Here is a 22,936-nt window from a genome sequence, read left to right on the forward strand (position 1 = left end):
ACTAGACAACAGTCCTGCTAACAGTAGCCCTTTATCACCACTAGACAACAGTCCTGCTAACAGTAGCCCTTTATCACCACTAGACAACAGTCCTGCTAACAGTAACTCTTTATCACCACTAGACAACAGTCCTACTAACAGTAACCCTTTATCACCACTAGACAACAGTCCTGATAACAGTAGCCCTTTATCACCACTAGACAACAGTCCTGCTAACAGTAACACTTTATCACCACTAGACAACAGTCCTGCTAACAGTAACTCTTTATCACCACTAGACCACAGTCCTGCTAACAGTAACCCTTTATCACCACTAGACAACAGTCCTACTAACAGTAACTCTTTATCACCACTAGACAACAGTCCTGCTAACAGTAACCCTTTATCACCACTAGACAACAGTCCTGCTAACAGTAACTCTTTATCACCACTAGACAACAGTCCTGCTAACAGTAACTCTTTATCACCACTAGACAACAGTCCTGCTAACAGTAACCCTTTATCACCACTAGACAACAGTCCTGCTAACAGTAACCCTTTATCACCACTAGACAACAGTCCTGCTAACAGTAACCCTTTATCACCACTAGACAACAGTCCTGCTAACAGTAACCCTTTATCACCACTAGACAACAGTCCTGCTAACAGTAACCCTTTATCACCACTAGACAACAGTCCTGCTAACAGTAGCCCTTTATCACCACTAGACAACAGTCCTGCTAACAGTAACTCTTTATCACCACTAGACAACAGTCCTGCTAACAGTAACCCTTTATCACCACTAGACAACAGTCCTGCTAACAGTAACCCTTTATCACCACTAGACAACAGTCCTGCTAACAGTAACCCTTTATCACCACTAGACAACAGTCCTGCTAACAGTAGCCCTTTATCACCACTAGACAACAGTCCTGCTAACAGTAGCCCTTTATCACCACTAGACAACAGTCCTGCTAACAGTAGCCCTTTATCACCACTAGACAACAGTCCTGCTAACAGTAACCCTTTATCACCACTAGACAACAGTCCTGCTAACAGTAACCCTTTATCACCACTAGACAACAGTCCTGCTAACAGTAACCCTTTATCACCACTAGACAACAGTCCTGCTAACAGTAACCCTTTATCACCACTAGACAACAGTCCTGCTAACAGTAACACTTTATCACCACTAGACAACAGTCCTGCTAACAGTAGCCCTTTATCACCACTAGACAACAGTCCTGCTAACAGTAACCCTTTATCACCACTAGACAACAGTCCTGCTAACAGTAACCCTTTATCACCACTAGACAACAGTCCTGCTAACAGTAACCCTTTATCACCACTAGACAACAGTCCTGCTAACAGTAACCCTTTATCACCACTAGACAACAGTCCTGCTAACAGTAACCCTTTATCACCACTAGACAACAGTCCTGCTAACAGTAACCCTTTATCACCACTAGACAACAGTCCTGCTAACAGTAACTCTTTATCACCACTAGACAACAGTCCTGCTAACAGTAACCCTTTATCACCACTAGACAACAGTCCTGCTAACAGTAGCCCTTTATCACCACTAGACAACAGTCCTGCTAACAGTAACCCTTTATCACCACTAGACAACAGTCCTGCTAACAGTAACCCTTTATCACCACTAGACAACAGTCCTGCTAACAGTAACCCTTTATCACCACTAGACAACAGTCCTGCTAACAGTAACCCTTTATCACCACTAGACAACAGTCCTGCTAACAGTAACTCTTTATCACCACTAGACAACAGTCCTGCTAACAGTAACCCTTTATCACCACTAGACAACAGTCCTGCTAACAGTAACCCTTTATCACCACTAGACAACAGTCCTGCTAACAGTAACCCTTTATCACCACTAGACAACAGTCCTGCTAACAGTAACCCTTTTATCACTACTAGACAACAGTCCTGCTAACAGTAACCCTTTATCACCACTAGACAACAGTCCTGCTAACAGTAACTCTTTATCACCACTAGACAACAGTCCTGCTAACAGTAACTCTTTATCACCACTAGACAACAGTCCTGCTAACAGTAACCCTTTATCACCACTAGACAACAGTCCTGCTAACAGTAACCCTTTATCACCACTAGACAACAGTCCTGCTAACAGTAACTCTTTATCACCACTAGACAACAGTCCTGCTAACAGTAACCCTTTATCACCACTAGACAACAGTCCTGCTAACAGTAACCCTTTATCACCACTAGACAACAGTCCTGCTAACAGTAACCCTTTATCACCACTAGACAACAGTCCTGCTAACAGTAACACTTTATCACCACTAGACAACAGTCCTGCTAACAGTAACCCTTTATCACCACTAGACAACAGTCCTGCTAACAGTAACCCTTTATCACTACTAGACAACAGTCCTGCTAACAGTAACCCTTTATCACCACTAGACAACAGCCCTGTAGGCAGTAGCCCTACATTGACCCTATTGCCTCCTACCATCCAATCACTGCAGACTTTGGAGACAGCTTTCCTCCAGCTATGTGAGACGTCTGACTGTGTTGACTGCTTTCTATGTTGACTGCTTTCTGTGTTGATCATATAAACCCTTGACTGATTGGGTGTTCAATTGACTGTTGTCTATCTCCTCTACTGCCCAATCCACCCACCGCAGACCCTGGAGAAAGCCTTCCTGCAGCTGTGTGAGACCTCAGACCAGGTGGGCTCCAAAGACAGCACCTCCCCTCTGGGCGGGGTACTAGACAGCAGCCAATTATTCGAGAGTGGCCGGGAAGAGAGTCAACCAATCCTGGGAGCCGGACCGGGACCAGTAGAAGAGCTGCCCAAATACTCAGGTAAATGTAGGGTTGTATGGACACTATACTGTATATACCCAGGTAAATGTAGGGTTGTATGGACACTACACTGTATATACTCAGGTAAATGTAGGGTTGTATGGACACTATACTGTATATACTCAGGTAAATGTAGGGTTGTATAGACACTATACTGTATATACTCAGGTAAATGTAGGGTTGTATGGACACTATACTGTATATACTCAGGTAAATGTAGGGTTGTATGGTCACTATTCTGTATATACTCAGGTAAATGTAGGGTTGTATGGACACTATTCTGTATATTGTGGCAGACCAGGGGGTTTGGTCAAGATGTTTACCCAGATCAGACACGGACAGAGAAGGATTAGCTCAGTTTCAAGGGTGTTTATTTAAATAATAGTTAAAAAAAAGAAAAGGATAGGTCTCCCCCTGAGACCCTCTCCGGGATACCATCTTTTGAGCTCCGGGTCTTGCTGTATCTTGTTTGGAACTCAAACTCAAATTCCCTCGTTTCCGCTCGGGCACTGTCTCCAACTACATCGAAGTCACCTTACTTCCTCCAGTCCCCCTTGTGTGCTGCCCTTCTGGCAGCTTCATGGGCCTTGCACAGCTGGTGAGGAATCCGCCCTTGATTACTCACCAGCTCCCAATCAGTCATGGCTGGGGAGCCCGTCGAGACCTGGCACGTCCAGCAGATGGAGCCATCGCCTCATGATTTACACTCCATCTACTACCAGGCCTTGACGAGTCTCCCGCTGGTGGCTGACCTGCTGTATACCACCCCCCCCCCCCCCTTAGCTCTGTTGGCGAGGGGACTGTCATCAGTGCAACGTAGGTCTCCCTTGTCGATAGGGCATCCGCGTTTCCATGCTTCGCCCCTGACCTGTGCACGAAAGAGAAGTGTTGAAGGGACAAGAACCACCTGGTGACCCGATCGTTCGTGTCCTTTCCCCTGGCCATCCAGACCAGGGGAGCATGGTCCGTGACCAGGGTGAAGTGGGTACCTAGCAGGTAATACTTGAGAGTGTCTAGCGCCCACTTCACGGCTAGACACTCTTTCTCAACGATAGAGTATTTCTTTTCCCTCGGCATCAGCTTTCGGCTGATGTACATGATGGGGTGCTCCTCCCCCTCGTGTACCTGGGACAGAACGGCCCCTAGTCCCGTATCACATGCGTCCGTCTGGACCACCATCGGCACCTGGAAATCGGGCGTTACAAGAATCGGATGGGAGCACAGCGCTTCCTTCAGACTGTTGAACGCCGCTTCTGTCTCGTCAGTCCATTTCACTGTGTTCTGGAGGCGGGCCCTGGTTAGATCGGTGAGGGGGGAAGCTATAGCCGCAAAGTTGGGGATAAACCGGCTATAGTATCCTTCCAGTCCCAGGAAGGATTTGACCTGTGTCTTGGTGCGTGGAACGGGCCAGTCACGCACCCCGTGAACCTTCCTCTCCTGGGGTTTGACGTTCCCCCGTCCGATCAAATACCCCAGGTACTCCACCTCCTCGAACCCTAGCTTGCATTTCCTGGGGTTTGCAGTCAATCCGGCTTGTCTGAGCGCGTCCAGCACCGCCTGGAGGCGCGTCAGGTGCTCTTCCCAACCTTGGCTGTGGATGATGATATCATCCAGATATGCCACTGCGTACTGCTGGTGGGGTCGAAGCATTCTGTTCATCAGCCATTGGAATGTGGGCGGGGCTCCGTGTAGACCGAACGGGAGCACCCGGTACTGATACAACCCGTCTGGTGTCAAAAACGCCGTCTTCTCCCGGGAGGAGGCTGCCAAAGGTACCTGCCAATAACCTTTGGTCAGGTCAAGGGTGCTGATGTACCAGGCCTTTCCCAATCGGTCGATGAGCTCGTCCACCCTCGGCATGGGATATGCATCGAACAAGCTGATGTCGTTCACCCCCCGGAAATCGTTACAGAAGCGGAGGCTACCGTCCGGTTTGGGCACCAACACGATGGGGCTGCACCATACACTGTGGGACTCTTCCACGACCCCCATCCTCAGCATAGCCTCCACTTCCTGTTTCACGGCCTCCCTTCGGGCCTCCGGAATCCGATATGGCCTCTATCGTACCGTTTCCCCGGGCCGGGTACAGATGTGGTGTTCAATGAGGGTCGTGCGGCCCGGCTTCTCGGAGAAGTCCGATGTGTTCCGATCGACGAGCTCCCTGAGCTCTTGCTTCTGGGCCGGGTCGAGGTCCTCATTGCTCAGGACCTCTGCTGGTACCATTGGCGTCCTGGGTCCCGACCATAACACGGCCAAGGCTGTCCTCTCGTGTCACTTCTTCAACAGGTTCACGTGGTAAATCTTTTGGGGTTTCCGTCTCCCCGGTTGCCGTACATGGTAATTGACAGGTCCCAGCTTCTCGACCACCTCGTATGGTCCGTGCCATGTTGTCAGGAACTTACTTTCGGCCGTGGGGATCAAGACCAACACCCTGTCTCCCACCTGGAATTCTCGGGGCTGGGCTCCCCGATTGTAGACCTGGGCTTGGGCGCGTTGGGCCTTCTTCATATGTTCCCTCACAACTGGCCATATGGCTGTCATCCGCTCCCGCATAGTCTCCACGTGCTCTACCACGCTGCGTAAGGGGGTCGGTTGGGCTTCCCACACCTCCTTGGCGAGGTCCAGTAGGCCGCGTGGCCTCCTCCCATAGAGGAGTTCGAACGGGGAAAACCCAGTGGAGGACTGGGGTACTTCTCGGATTGAGAACATTAGGTGGGGTAGTAGCTGGTCCCAGTTCTTCCCATCCTGCTCGATGACCTTCCGCAGCATCTGTTTGAGCAGTCTTTACCAGGGGTCCCACTATGTCCATGGCGATGCGTTCAAAGGGCACCCCGATTATTGGCAGGGGACCAGAGGGTTTCGGAAGGGTGCTTTCGGGGCAGTGAGTAGACACTCTGGGCAGCTGCGACAGTAGTCTTCCACGGCCCTCCTCATCCCGGGCCAGTGGAACCGGGCGGCGATCCGTTCCCGGGTCTTCTCCATTCCCAGGTGCGCTCCCAACAGGTGGGTGTGGGCCAGCTGCAGGACGGTTCCCACGTACCGTCGGGGCAGCAACAATACCTCTCGACGTTCCCCCTGTTTGTGCGACACTTGATACAAAAGGTTATTCTTCATTTGGAAATAGGGGTATCGCCAGTCACTCACCCCCGGAAGTAGCTGTCCATCCACCGCTATCACTTGGGCGGCGGCAGCTTTCAAGTTCGGATCCGCCCACTGGGCTGTCCCAAATTGTCCACTCAGTTGGCCCCCAGCAGGGGTTTCTACTGGCCCCTCGAAACCGATGAGGGGGAGGATGAGCTCCTCCTCCAGGGGTTCCCTAGGGGGATCGGGTTCCGGTGCCCCCTCCGACTCCCAATTAGTCATGGCTGGGGAGCCCGTTGAGACCTGGCACGTCCAGCAGATGGAGCCATCGCCTCGTGATTTACACTCCATCTGTTACCAGGCCTCGACGAGTCTCCCCCTGGTGGCTGACCTGCTGTACGCCACAATATACTTAGGTAAATGTAGGGTTGTATGGACACTATACTGTATATACTCAGGTAAATGTAGGGTTGTATGGACACTATACTGTATATACTCAGGTAAATGTAGGGTTGTATGGACACTATACTGTATACACTCAGGTAAATGTAGGATTGTATGGACACTATACTGTATATACTCAGGTAAATGTAGGGTTGTATGGACACTACACTGTATATACTCAGGTAAATGTAGGATTGTATGGACACTATACTGCAGACGAACATTGCTGAACATTGCAGCTAAAAGTGTGTGTGTGTGTGTGTGTGTGTGTGTGTGTGTGTGTGTGTGTGTGTGTGTGTGTGTGTGTGTGTGTGTGTGTGTAGGGGACTGGAAGGTACGAGTCAGGCATGTGATGCCAAAGTGGAGGAACATCACAGCTCTGATGATCAAGACCATGGTGCGGATGAAGAGAATGCCCGGGTGAGGATGATGATGGTGGTGGTAATAGTAGTGATTTTGGTAGTGGTGGTGATGATGAAGGGTGGTGATGGTGGTGAGGATTATGATGGTGGTGGGGGGGTGAAGAAGGGTGATGGTGTTTATGAGGATGATAACGATTATAATGATCGTAGTGGTGAGGATGATAATGAGGATGATGATGAAGAGGAGGAGGCAGAGGATGATGACGAAGAGTAGTAGTAGAATGAGCATGAAAGATTTCCAATAGTATTTGACCCAGTGTCTGGTATCTGTCCAGGTCCATGTGTTTCCAGTTCCTGCTGCCAGTCATCCAGATCTCTCTGATGTGTCTGTGTATCGGAGGAGACCCCAAAGGAATACAGGTGGCTGTGGTCAACAATGAGACCTCCTCCAGCTCCTTCAGCCAATCCCTGCTCTCCTTCCTGGACAACTCCAGCGTGCAACAGGTACTGGACCAATCAACTGGGTGGCATTCATTAGTGCATACCGTAGCAAAGCGTTTTGCCACGGAAAAGGAAAAACAAGCGTTTCTTATTGGACAAGTTCAGGTTGTCCCTCCATGTTTCAGTCTGGAGGCAAACTAAATGTCTGTTTGTTCGGTATTATGGGGTCAGACAGAGTTTGTTGTGGAGGAGGTGCATGACCTAAAAGAGGAAGTAACAAGAGTTACACTCTACACTCACTACCTGTTTACCTCTAGGTTGCTGGTTTCACTTCTGCACTGCTCTTTATTAATCTAAAAATACATTCATGTGCTGTGTGTCTACAGAAATAAGCCAAGCAAAAGCACTTTCAGAGCTAACTCCATAATTCACCTTTAAAAGGAATTGTGTGTTTTGTTATTACAGTACGGCGAAACAGTTTGAGTATCTACCACACTGTCCTCCTGGTCAAAATCCAGTGAGCAAAATTATGTCTAAAAGACGTATAGAGTACCACATTATGAGTCATAATACCCATAAAACCTAGCTGTCAAACAGGGAATTGGTTCCAATCATTTTTTCACCATTCATGTATTACCATAGTGGATTTTAGAAACACTTAAAATAAGGGCTGTGTTTCGTGTAGGCTTACCCTGGCGTGACGTTTTGATAACCGTCTAAATCTCTTTAGTACTTAAAAAAAAAAACGTTGTTTATAACAAGGTGCATTTTATGAAAACATTCGTCTTGATTTTTTCTTTTTTTTTCTTGCTTTGACTGTGATATGTGATTGTTCATCTACCTTAGTTGAATGCTCTGACTGAAAGTCTCTCTGGATAAGAGCGTCTGCTAAATTAACTAAATGTAAATCTGAAAATGAACATTATTCTAATGAGCTCCGCCCCCAAATAAAGACCACATTTGATTGGTCCGAACCGGAACCAAATCTTAACCAATCATAATGTCTGTTTCACAAGTTTGGACAGTACAGTAGAATACAGTGCAGTGCTGTACAGTACACATTTTTGGGACCAAATTGAGGCTGGACCGGATGTCTTTGGACGTTGAAATTAAGGCAGGTACAGAGGTGACCAGAAAACGTTGTCTGTGGTCGTTGAAATCAAAGCCAGGGCGGACGGACCAAATTTCAACGTCTTTTCAACATCAATGGACAAAGGCATTGGACCGTGCTCACTGGGAAGTAGTCCACTAGTTGGAGGAATAGGGTGTAACACTGTCCTCCTGGTCAGAAGTAGTCCACTAGATGGAGGAATAGGGTGTAACACTGTTCTCCTGGTCAGAAGTAATCCACTAGATGGAGGAATAGGGTGTAACACTGTCCTCCTGGTCAGAAGTAGTCCACTAGATGGAGGAATAGGGTGTAACACTGTCCTCCTGGTCAGAAGTAGTCCACTAGATGGAGGAATAGGGTGTAACACTGTCCTCCTGGTCAGAAGTAGTCCACTAGATGGAGGAATAGGGTGTAACACTGTCCTGCTGGTCAGAAGTAGTCCACTAGATGGAGGAATAGGGTGTAACACTGTCCTCCTGGTCAGAAGTAGTCCACTAGATGGAGGAATAGGGTGTAACACTGTCCTCCTGGTCAGAAGTAGTCCACTAGATGGAGGAATAGGGTGTAACACTGTCCTGCTGGTCAGAAGTAGTCCACTAGATGGAGGAATAGGGTGTAACACTGTCCTCCTGGTCAGAAGTAGTCCACTAGATGGAGGAATAGGGTGTAACACTGTCCTCCTGGTCAGAAGTAGTCCACTAGATGGAGGAATAGGGTGTAACACTGTCCTGCTGGTCAGAAGTAGTCCACTAGATGGAGGAATAGGGTGTAACACTGTCCTCCTGGTCAGAAGTAGTCCACTAGATGGAGGAATAGGGTGTAACACTGTCCTGCTGGTCAGAAGTAGTCCACTAGATGGAGGAATAGGGTGTAACACTGTCCTGCTGGTCAGAAGTAGTCCACTAGATGGAGGAATAGGGTGTAACACTGTCCTCCTGGTCAGAAGTAGTCCACTAGATGGAGGAATAGGGTGTAACACTGTCCTGCTGGTCAGAAGTAGTCCACTAGATGGAGGAATAGGGTGTAATTTAAGACCTAGCTATAGTCACTGAGGGTGTCCCCTGTCCCTCCCTGCCCTAGGTGAACCTGTCCCATGCTGAGGCTTTTGCAGGGGCCTATAACGGAGAGTACTGGGCCGTCATCGGGTTTGGAAAGAATTTTACCAGTTACCTGACCAAGAGGTGAGTCCTACCTCTGGACCTGTCTCTTGTCTAGTCTCATCTTCTTCCCTTGTTCTTCTGTTCTCCTCTCTTCTCTTCTGTTCTCTTCTCTTCTGTTCTCTTCTCCCCTTCACTCTAAAACTCTGTCAATAACCAGGTTTCTATCCACAGGTCATACCGTTTACATACCGTTTACATCCACAGGTCATACCGTTTACATACCGTTTCCATCCACAGGTCATACTGTTTACATACCGTTTCCATCCACAGGTCATACCGTTTACATACCGTTTCCATCCACAGGTCATACTGTTTACATACCGTTTCCATCCACAGGTCATACCGTTTATATATATATATATTTTTTTTTTATCATGACAGTTGTGATGGAAACAGTTAGCAGACATTTGTTCATTCGACATGGTGGGATCTTTTTGTGTCTGTAAAATGCACAAATATTGATATAATAACCATCATATCGAAGTCAACTTGAAGTCACGCGATGACATGACTCAGGAAACCATGCAGTTTATTAGGCTACAGATGAAACATGTTGTGTGGTCCTCCCACTACGACTCAGGAAACCATGCAGTTTATTAGACTACAGATGAAACATGTTGTGTGGTCCTCCCACTACGACTCAGGAAACCATGCAGTTTATTAGACTACAGATGAAACATGTTGTGTGGTCCTCCCACTACGACTCAGGAAACCATGCAGTTTATTAGGCTACAGATGAAACATGTTGTGTGGTCCTCCCACTACGACTCAGGAAACCATGCAGTTTATTAGGCTACAGATGAAACATGTTGTGTGGTCCTCCCACTACGACTCAGGAAACCATGCAGTTTATTAGGCTACAGATGAAACATGTTGTGTGGTCCTCCCACTACGACTCAGGAAACCATGCAGTTTATTAGGCTACAGATGAAACATGTTGTGTGGTCCTCCCACTACGACTCAGGAAACCATGCAGTTAATTAGACTACAGATGAAACATGTTGTGTGGTCCTCCCACTACGACTCAGGAAACCATGCAGTTTATTAGGCTACAGATGAAACATGTTGTGTGGTCCTCCCACTACGACTCAGGAAACCATGCAGTTTATTTGACTACAGATGAAACATGTTGTGTGGTCCTCCCACTACGACTCAGGAAACCATGCAGTTTATTAGACTACAGATGAAACATGTTGTGTGGTCCTACCACTACGACTCAGGAAACCATGCAGTTTATTAGACTACAGATGAAACATGTTGTGTGGTCCTCCCACTACGACTCAGGAAACCATGCAGTTTATTAGACTACAGATGAAACATGTTGTGTGGTCCTCCCACTACGACTCAGGAAACCATGCAGTTTATTAGACTACAGATGAAACATGTTGTGTGGTCCTCTCACTACGACTCAGGAAACCGTGCAGTTAATTAGACTACAGATGAAACATGTTGTGTGGTCCTCTCACTACGACTCAGGAAACCATGCAGTTTATTTGACTACAGATGAAACATGTTGTGTGGTCCTCCCACTACGACTCAGGAAAGCATGCAGTTTATTAGGCTACAGATGAAACATGTTGTGTGGTCCTCCCACTACGACTCAGGAAACCATGCAGTTTATTAGACTACAGATGAAACATGTTGGGTGGTCCTCCCACTACGACTCAGGAAACCATGCAGTTAATTAGACTACAGATGAAACATGTTGGGTGGTCCTCCCACTACGACTCAGGAAACCATGCAGTTTATTAGACTACAGATGAAACATGTTGTGTGGTCCTCCCACTACGACTCAGGAAACCATGCAGTTTATTAGGCTACAGATGAAACATGTTGTGTGGTCCTCCCACTACGACTCAGGAAACCATGCAGTTTATTAGGCTACAGATGAAACATGTTGTGTGGTCCTCCCACTACGACTCAGGAAACCATGCAGTTTATTAGACTACAGATGAAACATGTTGTGTGGTCCTCCCACTACGACTCAGGAAACCATGCAGTTTATTAGGCTACAGATGAAACATGTTGTGTGGTCCTCCCACTACGACTCAGGAAACCATGCAGTTTATTTGACTACAGATGAAACATGTTGTGTGGTCCTCTCACTACGACTCAGGAAACCATGCAGTTTATTTGACTACAGATGAAACATGTTGTGTGGTCCTCCCACTACGACTCAGGAAACCATGCAGTTTATTAGGCTACAGATGAAACATGTTGTGTGGTCCTCCCACTACGACTCAGGAAACCATGCAGTTTATTAGACTACAGATGAAACATGTTGTGTGGTCCTCCCACTACGACTCAGGAAACCATGCAGTTTATTAGACTACAGATGAAACATGTTGTGTGGTCCTCCCACTACGACTCAGGAAACCATGCAGTTTATTAGGCTACAGATGAAACATGTTGTGTGGTCCTCCCACTACGACTCAGGAAACCATGCAGTTTATTAGGCTACAGATGAAACATGTTGTGATGAACTTCACAGGGTGGTGAAAGAGCACGGTGATGAGCTTGATGCTCCTTTACAATAAATATTGAGGGTTTTATTCTGGTAACATGATGCTTAATTGCCTACCCGCACAGCCTACCCACACATCCTACCTACACAGCCTACCCGCATAGCCTACCTACACAGGCTACCCGCACAGCCTACATGCACAGCCTACCCACACAGCCTACCCGCACAGCCTACCCGCACAGCCTACCTGCACAGCCTACATGCACAGCCTACCCACACAGCCTACCCGCACAGCCTACCCGCACAGTCTACCCGCACAGCCTACATGCACAGCCTACCCGCACAGCCTACCCACACATTCTACCCGCAAAGCCTACCTGCATTGCCCACCCACACAGCCTACCCACACAGCCTACCTGCACTGCCTACCCATACAGCCTACCCACACAGCCTACCCACACAGCCTACCTGCACTGCCTACCCATACAGCCTACCCACACAGCCTACCTGCACTGCCTACCCATACAGCCTACCCACACAGCCTACCTGCACTGCCTACCCATACAGCCTAACCACACAGGCTACCCACACTGTATCTGTGAGCTGTTGGCTAGAGCACACCTGCCATGACCAGAGTAGACACACCTGCCATGACCAGAGTAGACACACTTGCCATAACCAGAGTAGACACACCTGCCATGACCAGAGTAGACACACCTGCCATGACCAGAGTAGACACACCTGCCATGACCAGAGTAGACACACCTGCCATGACCAGAGTAGACACACCTGCCATGACCAGAGTAGACACACCTGCCATGACCAGAGTAGACACACCTGCCATGACCATAGTAGACACACCTGCCATAACCAGAGTAGACACACCTGCCATGACCAGAGTAGACACACCTGCCATGACCATAGTAGACACACCTGCCATGACCAGAGTAGACACACCTGCCATGACCAGAGTAGACACACCTGCCATGACCAGAGTAGACACACCTGCCATGACCAGAGTAGACACACCTGCCATGACCAGAGTAGACACACCTGCCATGACCAGAGTAGACACACCTGCCATGACCAGAGTAGACACACCTGCCATGACCAGAGTAGACATACCTGCCATGACCAGAGTAGACACACCTGCCATGACCAGAGTAGACACACCTGCCATGACCAGAGTAGACACACCTGCCATGACCAGAGTAGACACACCTGCCATGACCAGAGTAGACACATTTGCCGTTTAACTGAACCGTTACTGTGACAAAACTATCTGTAGAGGTGAAAATGCGATGGAAACACATTGAACCTTTGCTTTTATTTCTATTCATGACAACTATGTCATCATGGACTGACTTTCATCCACAACAAGTCCGTTTGGTGGAATCACACCACTTGTGGGAAATATTAATGTAATGCGTATTTTATTATTATTCACATGAAGATCTGTCAGCAATTGGATGTAAACCGAGCTATTGACTTGTAATGTTGGTTAAGTCCACCATGATAAAACCAAGGTCATTGTCTAGATTCTTCTCAATGGAAACATGTGCACCTTCAAATGTGCCTGACAAAAAGCATTCCGTTGGATAACATGGATACAAAACATGACAAAGCAAAAACAGGTTTTTAGAAATGTTTGCAAATGTATAAATAAATAAAAACGGATACCATATTTACATAAGTATTCAGACCCTTTGCTATGAGACTCAACATTGAACTCAGGTGCATTCTGTTTCCATTGATTATCCTTGATGCTTCTACAACTTGATTGGAGTCCACCTGTGGTAAATTCAATTGATTGGACATGATTTGGAAAGGCACACACCTGTCTATATAAGGTCCCACAGTTGACCGTGCATGTCAGAGCAAAAACCAAGCCATGACACAGGATGGTGTTGAGGCACAGATCTGGGGAAGGGTACCAAAACATTTCTGCAGCATTGAAGGTCCCCAAGAACACAATAGCCTCCATCATTCTTAAATGGAAGAAGTTTGGAAGCACAAAGACTCTTCCTAGAGCTGGCTGCCCCCCCAAACTGCGCAATCAGGGGAGAAGAGCCTTGGTCAGAGAGGTGACCAAAAACCTGATGGTCACTCTGACAGAGCTCCAGAGTTCCTCTGTGGAGATGGGAGAACTTTCCAGGACAATCATCTCTGCAGCACTACACCAATCAGGCCTTTATGGTAAAGTGGCCAGACGGAAGCCACTCCTCAGTAAAAGGCACATGACAGCCTACTTTCAGTTTGCCAAAAGGCACCCAAAGGACTCTCAGACCATGAGAAACAAGATTCTCTGGTCTGATGAAACCAAGATTGAACTCTTTGGCCTGAATGCCAAGCGTCACATCTGGAAGAAACCTGGCACCATCCCTATGGTGAAGCATGGCGGTGGCAGCATCATGCTGCGGGGATGTTTTTCAGCGGCAGGGACTGGGAGACTAGTCAGAATTGAGGGAAAGATGAACGGAGCAAAGTACAGAGAAATCCTTGATGAAAACCTGCTCCAGAGCGCTCAGGACATCAGACTGGGGCAAAGGTTCACCTTCCAACAGGACAACGACCCTAAGCACACAGCCAAGACAACTCAGGAGTGGCTTCAGGACAAGTCTTTGTCCCTAAGTGGCCCAGCCAGAGCCTGGACTTGAACCCGAACAAACATTTCTGGAGAAACCTGAAAATAGCAACCTGACAGAGCTTGAGAGGATATGCAGAGAAGAATGGGAGAAACTCCCCAAATACAGGTGTGCCAAGCTTGTAACGTCATACCCAAGAAGACTCAAGGCTGTAATCGCTGCCAAAGGTACTTCAACAAAGTACTGAGTAAAGGGTCTGAATACTTGTGTAAATGTGATATCCTCCCCCCCAAATAATTAAATTCTACATTTGCAAAAATGTGTGTTTTTGCTTTGTCATTATGGGGTATTGTGAGTAGATTGATGAGGGGAAAAAATATTGAATCCATTTTACAATAAGGCTGTAACGTAACAAAATGTGGAAAAAGAGAAGGGGTCTGAATACATTCCCAAGGCTCTGTATTCCAGGAAGGCATGTAATGTTGCCAAGCAATAAAGTACTCATGTGTGTGTTGTATTATACAGGATCCTTACTGTATCATGTCTCTGCTCTGTGGTGTGTGTTGTATTATACAGGATCCTTACTGTATCATGTCTCTGTTCTGTGGTGTGTGTTGTATTATACAGGATCCTTACTGTATCATGTCTGTTCTGTGGTGTGTGTTGTATTATACAGGATCCTTACTGTATCATGTCTGTTCTGTGGTGTGTGTTGTATTATACAGGATCCTTACTGTATCATGTCTGTTCTGTGGTGTGTGTTGTATTATACAGGATCCTTACTGTATCATGTCTCTGCTCTGTGGTGTGTGTTGTATTATACAGGATCCTTACTGTATCATGTCTGTTCTGTGGTGTGTGTTGTATTATACAGGATCCTTACTGTATCATGTCTCTGTTCTGTGGTGTGTGTTGTATTATACAGGATCCTTACTGTATCATGTCTCTGTTCTGTGGTGTGTGTTGTATTATACAGGATCCTTACTGTATCATGTCTCTGCTCTGTGGTGTGTGTTGTATTATACAGGATCCTTACTGTATCATGTCTGTTCTGTGGTGTGTGTTGTATTATACAGGATCCTTACTGTATCATGTCTCTGTTCTGTGGTGTGTGTTGTATTATACAGGATCCTTACTGTATCATGTCTGTTCTGTGGTGTGTGTTGTATTATACAGGATCCTTACTGTATCATGTCTCTGTTCTGTGGTGTGTGTTGTATTATACAGGATCCTTACTGTATCATGTCTCTGTTCTGTGGTGTGTGTTGTATTATACAGGATCCTTACTGTATCATGTCTGTTCTGTGGTGTGTGTTGTATTATACAGGATCCTTACTGTATCATGTCTCTGTTCTGTGGTGTGTGTTGTATTATACAGGATCCTTACTGTATCATGTCTCTGTTCTGTGGTGTGTGTTGTATTATACAGGATCCTTACTGTATCATGTCTGTTCTGTGGTGTGTGTTGTATTATACAGGATCCTTACTGTATCATGTCTGTTCTGTGGTGTGTGTTGTATTATACAGGATCCTTACTGTATCATGTCTGTTCTGTGGTGTGTGTTGTATTATACAGGATCCTTACTGTATCATGTCTGTTCTGTGGTGTGTGTTGTATTATACAGGATCCTTACTGTATCATGTCTGTTCTGTGGTGTGTGTTGTATTATACAGGATCCTTACTGTATCATGTCTCTGTTCTGTGGTGTGTGTTGTATTATACAGGATCCTTACTGTATCATGTCTGTTCTGTGGTGTGTGTTGTATTATACAGGATCCTTACTGTATCATGTCTCTGTTCTGTGGTGTGTGTTGTATTATACAGGATCCTTAATGTATCATGTCTCTGTTCTGTGGTGTGTGTTGTATTATACAGGATCCTTACTGTATCATGTCTGTTCTGTGGTGTGTGTTGTATTATACAGGATCCTTACTGTATCATGTCTCTGTTCTGTGGTGTGTGTTGTATTATACAGGATCCTTACTGTATCATGTCTGTTCTGTGGTGTGTGTTGTATTATACAGGATCCTTACTGTATCATGTCTGTTCTGTGGTGTGTGTTGTATTATACAGGATCCTTACTGTATCATGTCTCTGTTCTGTGGTGTGTGTTGTATTATACAGGATCCTTACTGTATCATGTCTCTGTTCTGTGGTGTGTGTCGTATTATACAGGATCCTTACTGTATCATGTCTGTTCTGTGGTGTGTGTTGTATTATACAGGATCCTTACTGTATCATGTCTGTTCTGTGGTGTGTGTTGTATTATACAGGATCCTTACTGTATCATGTCTCTGTTCTGTGGTGTGTGTTGTATTATACAGGATCCTTACTGTATCATGTCTGTTCTGTGGTGTGTGTTGTATTATACAGGATCCTTACTGTATCATGTCTGTTCTGTGGTGTGTGTTGTATTATACAGGATCCTTACTGTATCATGTCTGTTCTGTGGTGTGTGTTGTATTATACAGGATCCTTACTGTATCATGTCTCTGTTCTGTGGTGTGTGTTGTATTATGCAGGGTGATCCAGCGTCAGGTCTCTAAGGAGGTAGTGGATGGAGGGTCGGTGCACGTCTTGTTGGACCTGACCAGTAAGCTCTCACTCCGCAGTCTGTTGGCATGACGATGTGTGAAAGAATTCACCCTCAGAGACACTAAAGTAGAATTAGAATATAATACTGGTAGAATACAATACAATGGAATAGGTATGTTGTCTGTGAAAATGACCACTAGGTGGTAGTGTAACTGTGTGGAAAAGGCATTTTAATGATGATTCATCTTGAGACGTTTTTTATGTTAATTAAATTGATCAATCAAAAGCGTTTTTCAAAAGTGATAATAGACTTGATAATGATGCCATTGTTTTCACCTCGTAGTGTGTTTTTGTCACCAGATCAACAGATCGCCATGATGCTTCAGAAGAAACTAGCAGATGCCTTGGAGGTACCACCAGAGTTCCCTGTTGGTTCCTCCCTGCAGATCTACCTGCTCTTTCTTCAATGGGAACATAGCCTTATTGTTTAACGGCGCCGTCTGGCTTTCAAAACCTTCTATAGATGATATCTTTATCTAGTGTAATACACACTGACTGCATGGCAGCAGGGTCTTTCTCTCCGCGTCTCTTCTCCTCATCTGGACTGATCTAAAAACACCATGGATCAAAGTAACATGGCAAATCAAGGCCTGCTGGAAATGCTTTCAACCTGTCCACTTCTTTTTTACATCAGTGCAGATTAATGAAACGTGACGAGGTGAGGAAGTTGCTTGTTTAGACTGCTGAGATGCAGCCCAGCTGTTGAAGTAGCTTGTTCAGACTGTTGAGATGCAGCCCAGCTGTTGAAGTAGCTTGTTTAGACTGTTCAGATGCAGCGCAGCTGTTGACGTAGTTTGTTCAGACTGTTGAGATGCAGCCCAGCTGTTGAAGTAGCTTGTTCAGACTGTTGAGATGCAGCCCAGCTGTTGATGTAGCTTGTTCAGACTGTTGAGCTGCAGCCCAGCTGTTGAAGTAGCTTGTTCAGACTGTTGAAGTAGCTTGTTCAGACTGTTGAGATGCAGCCCAGCTGTTGATGTAGCTTGTTCAGACTGTTGATATGCAGCCCAGCTGTTGAAGTAGCTTGTTCAGACTGCTGAGATGCAGCCCAGCTGTTGAAGTAGCTTGTTCAGACTGTTGAGATGCAGCCCAGCTGTTGAAGTAGCTTGTTCAGACTGTTGAGATGCAGCCCAGCTGTTGAAGTAGCTTGTTCAGACTGTTGAGATGCAGCCCAGCTGTTGATGTAGCTTGTTCAGACTGTTGAGCTGCAGCCCAGCTGTTGAAGTAGCTTGTTCAGACTGTTGAAGTAGCTTGTTCAGACTGTTGAGATGCAGCCCAGCTGTTGAAGTAGCTTGTTCAGACTATTGAAGTAGCTTGTTCAGACTTTTGAGATGCAGCCCAGCTGTTGAAGTAGCTTGTTCAGACTGTTGAGATGCAGCCCAGCTGTTGATGTAGCTTGTTCAGACTGTTGAGATGCAGCCCAGCTGTTGATGTAGCTTGTTCAGACTGTTGAGATGCAGCCCAGCTGTTGAAGTAGCTTGTTCAGACTGTTGAGATGCAGCCCAGCTGTTGAAGTAGCTTGTTCAGACTGTTGAGATGCAGCCCAGCTGTTGAAGTAGCTTGTTCAGACTGTTGAGATGCAGCCCAGCTGTTGAAGTAGCTTGTTCAGACTGTTGAGATGCAGCCCAGCTGTTGGAGTAGCTTGTTCAGACTGTTGAGATGCAGCCCAGCTGTTGATGTAGCTTGTTCAGACTGCTGAGATGCAGCACAGCTGTTGAAGTAGCTTGTTCAGACTGTTGAGATGCAGCCCAGCTGTTGAAGTAGCTTGTTCAGACTGTTGAGATGCAGCCCAGCTGTTGAAGTAGCTTGCTCAGACTGTTGAGATGCAGCCCAGCTGTTGATAAAGATACATCCAGCAGTGAAGTGAAACAGTCTGTTCCCTCCTCAGGACTTCATCCAGTATAAGATGGGGAGCATGTCTTACCTGGTCTCTCTTCCTGTCAAGGTAGGACAACAATAACCCCTTTAAACCCTGATTGCACGCTTAAAGGCACCCTATTCCCATAAGGCTCTGGTCAAAGTAGTGCACTATGTGGGGAATAGGGTGCTATGTAGGGAATAGGGTGCTATTTGGGGATCGGGTGCTATTTGGGGATCGATAGTATTCTGCCATCCACATCCACTTGCCTTGCTAGTGTCTGATATAGACAAGCTGTTGTCTTCCCAAGACAACAATGTAACCAGTATTGTTGAATGTATACAAATGTTTGATCTCTTCCTGATGAATACACAGATGTACTGTGCATAGGGGGAAAATATTTCACTTACTATTTCTGTGTCACATTTCTCTTTTTTAACCCATTTTGCTCACTTTCTCTTTGTCCCGTTTCTCTTTCCAGTTTGAGGAGCCCATCTATGGCAGCATGAACTCAGACTTCACCACGTTTGTGACACCAGGAGCCGTTCTGAGGTACAGATTCAGTCCACGTCTGAACCTAGTCAGCTTTACTGAGACCCCTCCCTTCTGCTCTTTCTCCCCCTCCTCCCTCTCACCCTCCTTTCTCTCTCTCCCCCTCCCTTCTTTCTCTCCCCCTTCCCTTCTGCTCTCCTCCCTCTCACCCTCCTTTCTCTCTCTCCCCCTCCCTTCTTTCTCTCCCCCCTCCCTTCTGCTCTTTCTCCCCCTCCTCCCTCTCACCCTCCTTTCTCTCTCTCCCTCCTCTTTCTCTCCCTCCCTTCTGCTCTTTCTCCCCTTCCTCCCTCTCACCCTCCTTTCTCTCTCTCATCCTCCCTTCTCCCTCATTCTCCCCTCTCTCTACACAGCATCACTTTCTACTTGGCAGTGGGCTTGACGGCTCTCTCCTTCGTGATAGAGAGGAAGGAGGGACTAATGGAAAGGTGCTGGGTTGCAGGTAAGAGGTCAAAGTTCATTAAGTGGATAACAATCTGTTCCAAATGGCACCCTATATCCTATTTATTGCACTACTGTTGACGAGGGCCCAAGTGTCCCCAATGCCACCCTGTTCTCTATGTAGCGCACTGGTCAAAAGTAGTGTACTATATAACCCAGGGATATTCAACTCTGACCCTGCTGGTTGTCTGTTCTACCTGGTGTCCCAGGTCTAAACCAGTCCCTCATTAGAGGGGAACAATGACAAACTGGGTGCACTACAGAGCCCTTTGGGCCCTGGTTAAAAGAAGTGCACTACTTAGGGAATAGGGTGCACTACAGAGCCCTTTGGCCCCTGGTTAAAAGACGTGAACTATACAGGGCAGGGATATTCACCTCTGACCCTACGAGGTCAGGAGCCTTTCTGTTCTACCTGATCATTAATATCACCCACCTGGTGTCCCAGGTCTAAACCAGTCCCTCATTAGAGGGGAACAATGACAAAACACAGTGGAACTGGCTTGGATATAGGGAATATGGTTCCGTTTGTGATGCATTGACAGTTTGTGGTCATTATCTATGTAGTGACCAGTACAGACCACTAGGGGGAGGTGGATTATCCTGACCAATAATCAGAACATCTGGTTAAATCACAGTGGGCCAGTTTGTCAGAACATTAAATGATCTTCTCCCCACCTTACTCTTCCTTTTCTCCTGTCCCACTATTCTCTCTCGCTCTCTCTCTCTCTCTCCCTCCCTTTCTCCTCTCTCCTCTATTTCACTCTCTCCTTCATTCTCTCTCTCTCTCCCTCACTTTCTCCTCTCCTCTATTTCACTCTCTCCTTTGTTCTCCTTCTCTCTCTCCCTGTCTCCTCTCTCTCTCTCTCTCTCTCTCTCTCTCTCTCTCTCTCTCTCTCTCTCTCTCTCCCTCCAGGTGTTAGTTCGTTGGAGACTGTGCTGGCCCATCTCATCTCCCAGCTGTTTGTCATCAGCATCCAGGTCATTCTACTACTGCTCTTAATGCTGCTCGTCTTCAAGGTAACACACACACACATAGACACACACACACATACACACATACAAACACACACACACACACACACATACACACACATACACAGCAGCCTCCATCCGTCCTCATCAGCAAGGCTTATCATGACTCCTGAATGATTGAACATCCCTGTCTCATGTTCACATCCCTGTTCCACTGGTGTTGTACACACTGAGCAGCACGGTGTGACTGTGGAGATGTATATATTGTGTTGTACACACTGAGCAGCACGGTGTGACTGTGGAGATGTATATATTGTGTTGTACACACACTGAGCAGCACGGTGTGACTGTGGAGATGTATATATTGTGTTGTACACACACTGAGCAGCACGGTGTGACTGTGGAGATGTATATATTGTGTTGTACACACTGAGCAGCACGGTGTGACTGTGGAGATGTATATATTGTGTTGTACACACTGAGCAGCACGGTGTGACTGTGGAGATGTATATATTGTGTTGTACACACTGAGCAGCACGGTGTGACTGTGGAGATGTATATATTGTGTTGTACACACTGAGCAGCACGGTGTGACTGTGGAGATGTATATATTGTGTTGTACACACTGAGCAGCACGGTGTGACTGTGGAGATGTATATATTGTGTTGTACACACATGAGCAGCACGGTGTGACTGTGGAGATGTATATATTGTGTTGTACACACTGAGCAGCACGGTGTGACTGTGGAGATGTATATATTGTGTTGTACACACTGAGCAGCACGGTGTGACTGTGGAGATGTATATATTGTGTTGTACACACTGAGCAGCACGGTGTGACTGTGGAGATGTATATATTGTGTTGTACACACTGAGCAGCACGGTGTGACTGTGGAGATGTATATATTGTGTTGTACACACTGAGCAGCACGGTGTGACTGTGGAGATGTATATATTGTGTTGTACACACTGAGCAGCACGGTGTGACTGTGGAGATGTATATATTGTGTTGTGTACACACTGAGCAGCACGGTGTGACTGTGGAGATGTATATATTGTGTTGTGTACACACTGAGCAGCACGGTGTGACTGTGGAGATGTATATATTGTGTTGTACACACTGAGCAGCACGGTGTGACTGTGGAGATGTATATATTGTGTTGTGCACACACTGAGCAGCACGGTGTGACTGTGGAGATGTATATATTGTGTTGTACACACTGAGCAGCACGGTGTGACTGTGGAGATGTATATATTGTGTTGTGTACACACTGAGCAGCACGGTGTGACTGTGGAGATGTATATATTGTGTTGTACACAATGAGCAGCACGGTGTGACTGTGGAGATGTATATATTGTGTTGTGTACACACTGAGCAGCACGGTGTGACTGTGGAGATGTATATATTGTGTTGTACACACTGAGCAGCACGGTGTGACTGTGGAGATGTATATATTGTGTTGTACACACTGAGCAGCACGGTGTGACTGTGGAGATGTATATATTGTGTTGTGTACACACTGAGCAGCACGGTGTGACTGTGGAGATGTATATATTGTGTTGTACACACTGAGCAGCACGGTGTGACTGTGGAGATGTATATATTGTGTTGTACACAACTGAGCAGCACGGTGTGACTGTGGAGATGTATATATTGTGTTGTGTACACACTGAGCAGCACGGTGTGACTGTGGAGATGTATATATTGTGTTGTACACACTGAGCAGCACGGTGTGACTGTGGAGATGTATATATTGTGTTGTACACACTGAGCAGCACGGTGTGACTGTGGAGATGTATATATTGTGTTGTACACACTGAGCAGCACGGTGTGACTGTGGAGATGTATATATTGTGTTGTACACACTGAGCAGCACGGTGTGACTGTGGAGATGTATATATTGTGTTGTACACACTGAGCAGCACGGTGTGACTGTGGAGATGTATATATTGTGTTGTACACACTGAGCAGCACGGTGTGACTGTGGAGATGTATATATTGTGTTGTACACACTGAGCAGCACGGTGTGACTGTGGAGATGTATA

General features: G+C 46.6%; 1 protein-coding gene across 5 annotated transcripts in view; it reads left to right on the top strand.

Moving 5' to 3' along the window:
• abch1 (ATP-binding cassette, sub-family H, member 1) overlaps positions 1 to 22,936 on the top strand; it is a 61,265-nt gene that overhangs the window by 28,092 nt on the left and 10,237 nt on the right. For all 5 annotated transcript variants that reach the window (XM_045687207.1, XM_045687239.1, XM_045687224.1 and 2 more), the window contains 10 exons: positions 2,649 to 2,829; positions 6,678 to 6,774; positions 7,052 to 7,220; positions 9,349 to 9,449; positions 17,001 to 17,071; positions 17,374 to 17,423; positions 18,959 to 19,015; positions 19,410 to 19,480; positions 19,831 to 19,919; positions 20,832 to 20,935. In XM_045687207.1, the coding sequence (XP_045543163.1) occupies positions 2,649 to 2,829; positions 6,678 to 6,774; positions 7,052 to 7,220; positions 9,349 to 9,449; positions 17,001 to 17,071; positions 17,374 to 17,423; positions 18,959 to 19,015; positions 19,410 to 19,480; positions 19,831 to 19,919; positions 20,832 to 20,935 (990 nt within the window). The remainder of the gene's footprint in view (positions 1 to 2,648; positions 2,830 to 6,677; positions 6,775 to 7,051; positions 7,221 to 9,348; positions 9,450 to 17,000; positions 17,072 to 17,373; positions 17,424 to 18,958; positions 19,016 to 19,409; positions 19,481 to 19,830; positions 19,920 to 20,831; positions 20,936 to 22,936) is intronic.

The sequence above is a fragment of the Salmo salar genome, chromosome ssa01 (assembly GCF_905237065.1).
Source record: "Salmo salar chromosome ssa01, Ssal_v3.1, whole genome shotgun sequence".
Classification (NCBI taxonomy): Eukaryota; Metazoa; Chordata; class Actinopteri; order Salmoniformes; family Salmonidae; genus Salmo; species Salmo salar.